This window comes from Trichomycterus rosablanca, chromosome 8, assembly GCF_030014385.1.
Source record: "Trichomycterus rosablanca isolate fTriRos1 chromosome 8, fTriRos1.hap1, whole genome shotgun sequence".
Lineage (NCBI taxonomy): Eukaryota > Metazoa > Chordata > Actinopteri > Siluriformes > Trichomycteridae > Trichomycterus > Trichomycterus rosablanca.
The window spans coordinates 3973984-3984184 of NC_085995.1; the positions used below are offsets into that span (position 1 = coordinate 3973984).

The window sequence follows — 10201 nt, forward strand, 5'->3', positions numbered from 1 at the left end:
TTTTCTTTATTATATTCTAAGCTTGTCTTAGGCTGTTGAAACTATTAAAAATTATTACACTTATTAAACTATTAAATTTGGGCAATCTATTAAATGTAACACTTTTTGGAGACGTATAGGGACTCATGCAGGAGTTTGGACACCCTGGTCAAATTTGATCTTTCGCTGATCTTTACGCATCCTTTATATATGAAACAAACTTTACCTGTGCATCTGCCACATTTCTCCTCAGTGTGTTAGTTTTTAGCAATTAAATAGTAACTGTTGTAAAATGTGCAGAATTTTGTTCTCTGTTTTCATTTATTCTCACTTAAAACAGTAAAAGAACAAAGAAACTGACCGGGGTGTCCAAACTTTTGCATTTCCTTTTGTATAAAACGATGGCGCGGCTGAGTTTGTATAAAGAATTTATTTTATTATTTCCTACAAAACGGATTTATTTAATTTAAAATGGTGTTTAAATGATGGAGCTATTACACGCTGCATGTAATAAATCTTGTTCATGCTTTTGTGGATATAAATTATGAGTCCGGAAGAGATTTTCTTCGCTTCATAAATTACACCCAGCTCAGTGCATGCAGAAATGTATGATGGTGGGGTGCAGTTTGAGAAGTTTGGGTTCCTCTGAGTTCTGATTGGTTCTCTCAGTTTGGGTTGTGAGTGGAAGTGGGTGGAGAGCTGAGGTTGTGCGTGTGCAGTGGAGTGGACTGAGGGCACTGACAGTGGAAGATGTTCTTCTGAAGGTGATTTTAACTCGGAGGCTCTACTGAACTGTAAAGGACTATAAACCGGGTGATTAAGGTGCAGAAGTTTTGGGACAGCCATGCAGGGTGAGAGTGAGGCCGGGGAGAGGATCTCTGCTCCGTGTCCGCGTACGCAGGGTCTGAGCCGGAGAGCTCATGCGTTCTCGGTGGAGGCTTTAGTGGGGAAAAGCTGCAAAAGGATGAAAATGGAAAACATAAAGGACGAGAAGATGGAGAAGATGGAGACAGGTCCTATAAGTGACGGAGACTCAGAGACACCGACCGGTACTGTGGTGGGTGAAGAAGAGGATCACGGTGAGTTTTGGGGGCTTTTATTAGCTTTTTTGCGCGAATTCACTCAGCTGCACTCTGTGCATAGTTCATAGTTTGCTTTTCTGCCTTGTCAGGCCTTTATTCTCGCCCTTATTCTCTTTAACTATTGTGTTAATGATAATTATTTAGACCTAACACTCTTAAATATTATTTAGATTAACATATTGTTTCATATTTTATACTAGATGTTCTACAATACGCCATACATCTAAACTGAATAAATTTTGTGATATTGTCACTCCAAAGTACAAAGATGTCAGGTAGTCTATATAAACATCTACATAAATAAAAAGAAGAATGAAAAGCTTATTTTCTTTGAAGTTTGCTTTGAAGTAAAGACTTGTGCATTTCATTATAAACAACACCCAATGTTTGTGGTGCAGTGACAAGGTTTGCAGTACCTCTCTCGAATATTTAAAAGAAAAAAGCATGGCTCAGACAGTTGTGATGAAACCGGAATTAAAACCATTTTACATTATTTCAAGGTTCAAAGCTTTATTGTCATAAAGCTTTGAACCTTGAAATAATGTAAAATGGTTTTAATTCCGGTAAAACCATTTTACCATAAAACCATTTTACCATAAAACCATTTTACATTATTTTAACTCCAAAGTTTTACAATAAACCAATTCTTGCAAACAAACCATGCAAAATAATTTAAACTAAATATATCTTGAACTCCTGTTAAACTATTGTTTATCAAAAATAAATGAAGTTTTCTTACACATCAGTATTTCATCTTTAAATAATTACAGATTCTGCAACATTGTGTGCATTTCAATCACACTGATGCATTTTATTAATACAAACTCCTTCTAATGTTATTACAGCGAATGCAGGGCTTAAGAATTTCTTTTAAAACCCCAAATCAGAAAACAAGTGTAATGTATAGATATTATATAATAGATATTTAGGGGCAGGTTCATAAACTTATTATATAGAACTCCAAATAGAATTCGTTAACTAAAGGTGCTTTTTATTTTTAGCTAAATGGCAAAATTAAATATCACTACAAAACTGCCTGAGCTTTTTTATTAAAATATTTTTTCATTGCTTTTGAAAGAAAAGAAACCGAATCAGAACCAAAAACATAGGTTTAACATTTAGCACATTTGTGTAGTTTGTAGTGACGATAGCACACAAGTAATTCAGTTGCAATGAATTAAGTATTGTAGAACAACCTATGAATCTATTATGCAATAATCTGATCATCTAAATAATATTTAAGAGTATTTGGTCTGAATAATTATCATAAACACAATATTTAAAAGAAGTAATGGCGAGTACCATGTACTGTACCATGTAGTACTCTCGAGAAAGCTTCTATCATTCGTTTTGGATACACTTAGTCCAGGAGGGTTTTCTTTATAAACTTTACAACACATCTACAACTTCAGTGTGATCACATCAGGCTACACGCTGGTCTCTAAATAATACTTTGCACACTGGTACTTTACTTTTACAATTCATTTATTTATTTATTTTATTTTTGTGCTTATTGTATTATTGTGCAGAATATCAAAATGAGGAAAAGTGTGAAACACCGAGTAAACCTGAGGAGGAAAAACCTGAACCGGACACTCAGATCCGGGTGGAACTGCAGGGTTCAGACCTGTGGAGCCGATTCCACGAGATTGGAACTGAAATGATTATCACCAAAGCGGGGAGGTGGGAATTCTATTATTATTATTATTATTATTATTATTATTATTGTTATTATTATTATTATTATTATTATTATTAATTATAAAATATTGCATAAGTGTGATTACAGTGATTCCACCTCAAATTAATTTAACAAGCAGAAAAAACAGTCACATTGTGTTTTGTGTTAAATCATTCGAATATGTTTTAAAAACATTTACCTGTTAAGTTTATGCACAATCAGAAATGTATTCGTATTTCACCTGCATGCTTTTAAACTAAATAAACAGACAGTCATAGATCTGCCACTTATACTCTAATATTTCTAAGCGCATGCAACCCTGCTGAACTATTTCTGATATCGTTTATCAGGAGGATGTTTCCATCAGTGCGGGTGAAAGTAAGAAATCTGGACCCGTTTAAACAATACTACATCGCCATGGACATCATGCTGGTGGATTCAAAGAGATACAGGTACAATGAATGAATTTGTAATTAAATCAAGTTTATTACACTAGTTTATTTGGCAACCCAGCGTTTGGGTATAGGAAAAACAACCCAGAATTTTTAGAGTATATAAAATAAGGAGAACATGTATCAGACCTAAACAACATACATCTGTTTAGAAAATAAAGAAAAAACAACAATTTAAAGGAGATTTAAAAGTTAGTTTTCTCCTTCAGAATCTGTACATAATTAGACCGCTTTAATGATCCTGCCCAAAATTAAAGGTAAATTGTAAAATAAAAAAACCCCTCATTTTTATTGATGCAAATTTAAAAATAAAAATTGCATTAAAATCAGTAAATTAAATACATTTTTCTCTTTTTCAGTTTACACACCTTTTAGGCTGTTAAATAGAAAAATGTTTATTTGAAAATTAATACGGACGAATAAAAAAATGAAATACTTTTGCTATAATGTCTGTTATTTTTAATATTACACCGAAATTATTATTGATTTAACATGTCAGGTATTTCACAGCTTAAACTCTTTAGATCAAAATAATAAAAGTACTAAAGTACAGTATTAAACATAAAAAAAGGTTACCGGTTAAAATGCGGCGTTTCCCCTGCACATGCTGTAACGAAGCACATTTTAACATTCTATTAATTTCTGTTTTTCTTTTCTTTGCAGGTATGTGTACCACAGTTCTCAGTGGATGGTGGCAGGAAACACGGATCAGTCCTGTATCAGACCGCGCTTGTACATCCACCCGGACTCACCGTGTTCAGGAGAAACCTGGATGCGCCAAGTGATCAACTTCGACCGGGTCAAACTAACCAACAACGAGATGGATGATAAAGGACATGTGAGTATCTGCACTGAGAAAATATACACAGCTCATTACAAATAGAACAGATGACGCTTTGGCAAGAGGACGCACGATTTATTTGATTTTTATCAGCTACTTTATCCAGGTCAGGGTCGCTGCGAGTTCGGTTTCACCAGGCAACACTGGGCGCAAGGCAGAAATTCAGTGTACAGGGCTCCAGTCCCTGCAAATATTCACTTAAAATTCACTCACAATGATTTTTAACTTTGTACTTGAAGATGAATATAAACAAAATATTCAGGGTTTTTTAAATGATTTAAATAAATCATGACTGACGCAAATAAAAATACATATAAATACACTTGAATGGGAACAGCCAACATTGCGATTCTGAACTGGCTAAAATGAAACCACAATGCTGCAAAAGGAAAATGAATTCATAATAGTCTCTGTCTGTAAATGCCAGCTACTTTGCAACAAAGTACTAAAGCATTTATTTGTGAATATTTTCCACACGTTGATTTGTTTTTTAAACCTTTTTTGTTTATTCTGATAAGCACAAAGTTAAAAGACAGTTTTTGCGTAAACGTACAGTGGACATTTGTGCTGGAAGTGGATTCAATAACAAAACCCAATACTTGTTTCCACCACAAAGTAGCCGATTTATATCATTTATTTGTGAATATCTGGTACACACTGATTTTTTCTCAATTTTTATTATGAACTCTTGATGCATTTCTGCAATGCGTTCAGTGTTTCTGTATGGCACTCGATTCACATCGACCCTGACCCTAACAAAGCAACTAATAAAAACGAATTATTTTAATGTTTATTTATTTAATTATCTGCATTACAACTGCATTACAACTATCTCAGTTTCCCACACAAGAATCGAAATGTAAGATTTTATAAACCCTGAACATTTCTTGTAGCCTGTAAATGGATCTTTCCTAAAATGTTGTTTTTCTAAACCTTCTCTCTGACATAGAACCTTTAAGGGGTTTTTAAACCTCTGGAAAGAAAACAGAGAGAAGTCCTTTTTGAGAGGCATTTGTGATTTATGACAGAAAACCAGCTACGGGTTCATCCTGCAAACCTTTTTTATTTTATTTTTTTTGCATTTTGCGCACCGAAACCTTCTGTGTTCCGTTTTGCACCGTTAAAGTAACAGTCTGCAATCTGCACAAATACTGCATGTGGTTTGATCTCTGTCCAGAGATTTCTGGACAATTTATCGGATTTGCGCGACTAATTGGATTTGCGTAATTAATCGGCGCAGATTTACGCACAAGGTGTTCAATTTTGTTCGCGTCATCTGTTCACGTTACACCAGACCTTATTTTATCCCTGATGATTTTAGTGTTTGAATTTAAAACGTGTCTCTTTTTCTTACTAGATCATCCTGCAGTCTATGCACAAATACAAGCCGCGCGTTCACGTGGTGGTGCACGATCCCCGACAGGACGTGTCCCAAATCAGTGCGCTTCCCTCTGAAGGAGTCCAAACGTTCTCATTTCCTGAGACCCAGTTCACCACTGTAACAGCCTACCAGAACCAACAGGTGAGGAATAGCCACATTGACAGGATTCACTTCACTACATTGTTTTTGGGGTCTCTACAGCGGATCTGGTGCACATACCACAGTTTTTACGCAGGTTTTTACGCAGGATTTCATTCCTGAAGCAACCCTTCTATTTTTATCCAGGCTTGGGACCAGTACTGAAATCACTGACAAGTAGACCTTTTAATAGCTAAGCTGTTTAGGCCACCCCCACTCAAATTTCTCATACATTAGCCAATCATGTCCATGCAGATGCCCAACCATGGCAGACAGCACCATTGAGATTTGAACCCTATATCTCTAATACAGTTGTATTCTATTTTTTTATTTATTTGTGACAAGATAAAATTAGGCAAAACAATGATTACAAAACTGTAAGACTGTAAAGTGTGCCTATATATTTTATGAAAGTATAGCATATAAAGTAAATTATATAAAATTAATGATATGCTTTTTGGTAACAGTTTGGGGACGGCCTAATTTTGGGGGAACAGTGTGTCTATAATTTCTTGTTGACTCGTTTTACTTTGTGTGGATATTACAAATAGCACTGTAAATTTCAACTACTGCTTTTTCATTTACTGCATATCATATTGACACATTTAGTTCAATTGGGGTGCATAAATCACACCTCTTAGCCTCTCAGGAGCAGTAAACCCTGTCAAAATATTTACTAGTATTCAGTACTTACAGAAACAGGAAGCCACCACATGAGCTGCCAACGTTCTGTCACCAGAACCCAGTTTTACTGCAGTAAAAGCAGGCTGTTCCGAGCACTGTATAAAACAGTCTTCCAAGTCCCTGATTATCAGTGTGTCTAGTTTGACATGGCAGCTCAACATCCGCTCAGTAATATTTAAGGTCGTTGTTGGTTTTTGAATTTTTACAGGTTCATGAACTTTAATACTTGAGTGGTTTTTTCTTGTTTTGTCTTTAAGATAACAAAACTGAAAATTGACCGAAACCCCTTCGCCAAAGGATTTAGAGACCCTGGAAGAAACAGGTAATGAAAATAATTGCAGATTTATAATAATTATATTGCATCCCATTACTTAATATACATAAAATATAATTAAAATGTAAATGTATTTAAAGATATTTGATAATGTTTTTATAGGGGTGTACTGGATGGAATTCTGGAGTCATACCCCTGGCGAAGTCCATTCAACCTTGATTTTAAACCTTTTTCTTTGGAGCTGCAAGGTACAAAATCATTCCATTTTAATTTAGATTTATGTATTTTTATTAGTATTGTGGTAAATAAAAATATATATAATCAGTTCCAGTTTTTAAAAAGTGAAAAAAGAGTTAAAACCAAATAAGTCATTAAAAATAAAAAGGCAGAATGTGGGTGCCACACAGCAACATGATCACTGTGTGGTTTTCTGAAGGTACATGGATGATCTCCCATCTACTAAAACATGCAGCTGGATTGGCTGGATTGGATTGGCTGTTCTAATTTGCCCCTACATGAAGGGGTTGAGGGTCTTGAAATTTAAGTACAGATAGTTAATTGCCCCTATTTATATTAAATTTACATCAAAACAAGCACTCAATTTATCCTTATTTGTAGGAATGCAATATTATGCATCACACTGGTACAGTAAATGGCCTTTCCCAAACTGTTACCACAAGTTAGAAGCATATTTATTTTATATAACTCATTTTATACACTTCAGTAGGTGTCGCTGAAACATTTTAATTATTAAGAAGGGTGTCCAAATACTTTTTAAAGTTACTTTTTGAAGTGACCAGAATTGCTCACATACTGTCATTTCATCTTCACTGCAGGTACCAGTGCTGGATCTTTAGAAAGCTGTGGAACCATTTCACCCTTGAAAAACCTTCTTCCACCTTCTGGTTCCTCGTTTCACCATCCTTTATCTCTGTCCAACCATGAAACGACTCTCCACAACCTCACTGTCCCCGTGTGCTACAAACTGAACCACTCTAACCATCCTCTCACAAACCGAACCTTCTCCAGCATCATACCGGACAGACTCAGAACTTACTCAGGGTTACGACATCTGGCGGACTTTTCCCTCTTGTCTCCCCTGCATGGCAAAAAAACAGGAGGGTGTCGGGGTCCGTGCCTGCACAGTCACTGCCCGCTGTCCATCCAGAACCTGCAGGCTGGGCGAGCATCTGGAACTCCTCAAAATACTGCAATATCATCTTTAATGCAACCTTATGGACTGTACAGCTACAGCCTACCAATTAGCCCGTCGAAACCAGTCAACAGTGCGAGCTTGGCATCATCTGAAAGTCTTTTGTGCCACACAGCCTGGCACTCAGCTGCCAATCACTGGCTCTGACCAAAGCTGCAAATGGACCACACATACATTTTTAATAGTATCTTTAAAGAAATGGACTTGAAATAATTTTTATGTCAATTTTAATATCATTTAACATCTCTGTGCACATATTAGGTATAATATACACTATATAGACAAAAGTATGTGGACACCTGAGTGTGGACGCTGTCTGCAGGAATATTTTGCTCATTCAGACAAAAGAGCATATCTAAGGTCAGACACGAAGGCTGGATGAGAACTTTATGCTCACAAGGGAGGGTTTAATTAATACCAAAGGTGTTCAGTGGGGTTGAGGTCAGAGCTCTTCGCAGGCCACCAGAGTACCTTTTTATTTTACCAGGGTAAAGTCATACCAGACAGAGACTTCCTTAAATGGATGTCTCAAAGTTGGAAATTGTTTTATATACTGGATTTTATACACCTGTTAAACATTTGAAATCATTACACTACAGATGTCCACATAAATTTGGCTATTTAGAGTATTTGTATATTTTTCTAAATATGTATATATTATATTACACTGAATGTCTGATTTGTATTATTTTTATTAAAATAAAACTGTACATTTTACAGCATTACGGCCTCAGGAAAACACTGCATACATAATTTCAGTTTCATTTTTATAATAAATATTTCAGTTGTTAAATTAAAAATGTCTAAAGTCTAAATTAATGAACACAAATTTTATAAGATCTATGGTACCACCGGCAGGTTAAAAATAAATAATCTTTTTAAATAGGCTGCACGGATCTTCCAGTTTTAAACCTCAGCATAAGGGAACTCAAATAAACACAAAAATATTTTATTGAAGGTAAAATGCTGTTCAGCTCTACCTGGCTCTATGTGACAAAGCCATTTCCCCCTGAGCTACTAAATCATCCAGTTAACCAAATTCAATTGACAGTTGGGTTCCAGTTCACTAGCCGCATACAGGCATGATTACTGCCAAGCCTGTTTAATCTAAATATCACATGAATAGAACCTGTCTTTAAAAAGCAGCACAACATGCCACAAGAGATTCAGATACAGATGTGAAACAAAGTCATTGAAATCTACGTCTGGAAAGTATTTAAGAGTAAATTACAGGACAACCGTCAGATACATACAATGATAAACCAATAAACCACAACACTGTTGTATTTGTAGATTTGACAGAATTATATTTCATTTATTTACTGACATAAACTGCTTCATTCTGTTCTGGGTCAGTGTCAAAGTCTGGGTCAGAACCTATTCAGAAACACTGGGCCGTGGGCAGGAACACACCTGAGACAGGCTGGGCTCCGTTAGCAAATAGCATATTTCAGTTTATAAATATCTAGCAGTTTCTTTAATACTTTCTTTAAGACTTTAATTCAGTAGATACTCAATGTTATAAAAACAGATGTATTCATTTTATTTCTTTATGTTATTTAAATTCAGTTCAGTTCAATTTAATTCAGTAATCCTTATAGATAGATAGATAGATAGATAGATAGATAGATAGATAGATAGATAGATAGATAGATAGATAGATAGATAGATAGATAGATAGATAGATAGATAGATAGATAGATAGATAGATAGATAGATAACTGTATTGATCCTTTAGGTAAAGTCAGTTATTACAGCAGCTCAAGATACATTAAAGCAAAAAGTATTAAAGTACACAGGTATTAAAGTACAAAGTATTAAAGTACACAAGTATTAAAGTACAAAGTATTAAAGTACACAAATATTAAAGCAAAAAGTATTAAAGTACAAAGTATTAAAGTACAAAGTATTAAAGTACACAAGTATTAAAGTACACAAGTATTAAAATACACAAGTATTGTTGTACACACTATGTAATTAAATAAATAGAATAAAAATGTAGTATGCAATTTAAAAACTTTAAAAGTATCCTAGCAGTAAATACTGTTAGATGAGATATGTACTATTTAATATACTAAACTGTTGTAAAGTGTTCATTGCAGTGTATATTAACAGATGTGTAGTACAGTCTTTATAAACTTTATAAACAGAGTGCTAGATCATGCTCCATGAGTCTATCCTGATAGTAACTCAGTGTTTGATGATGATGTCCTGTACTAGTGAAGCCATGACCGTGTGTAGTTACAGTATTGCCAAAGCATTATCAACAAGGTATACACATGAAAAGAAAATTAGATTTACATTAAAGAACATTTAGAGCATTTAAGTCAACATATCATTAAAGAGAATATTTAGAACATTAAAGAAGATTTAAAGAAGTAATTTAAACACTGTGCGCCCATGTACACAAAGCAAGGTCTTTAAACAAATGGTTTGGCTATTATGGTGTAAAATAACTTTGGGATGAATCGGCGGG

At 34.8% G+C, this 10201-nt stretch overlaps 1 protein-coding gene across 1 annotated transcript; it reads left to right on the forward strand.

Annotated features, from left to right (window-relative positions):
• Nucleotides 1–2655: 2655 nt before the first annotated feature.
• tbx22 (T-box transcription factor 22) lies at nt 2656–7872 on the forward strand. Its single transcript, XM_063000948.1, has 7 exons — nt 2656–2744; nt 3093–3194; nt 3858–4032; nt 5393–5557; nt 6496–6560; nt 6675–6760; nt 7370–7872. Exons 1-7 carry the CDS (start codon nt 2722–2724, stop codon nt 7870–7872), a joined length of 1119 nt encoding a protein of 372 aa, XP_062857018.1. The 5' UTR covers nt 2656–2721.
• The last annotated feature ends 2329 nt before the right edge of the window (nt 7873–10201 follow it).

Bases quoted from the DNA above. Each gene is read 5' to 3' on its own strand.
- tbx22 (XM_063000948.1), top strand. From the start codon at position 2,722: ATGATTATCACCAAAGCGGGGAG. The intron at 5,558-6,495 runs GTGAGGAATAGC...TTTGTCTTTAAG, and splicing joins CAGCCTACCAGAACCAACAG to ATAACAAAACTGAAAATTGA. The intron at 6,561-6,674 runs GTAATGAAAATA...ATGTTTTTATAG, and splicing joins AGAGACCCTGGAAGAAACAG to GGGTGTACTGGATGGAATTC.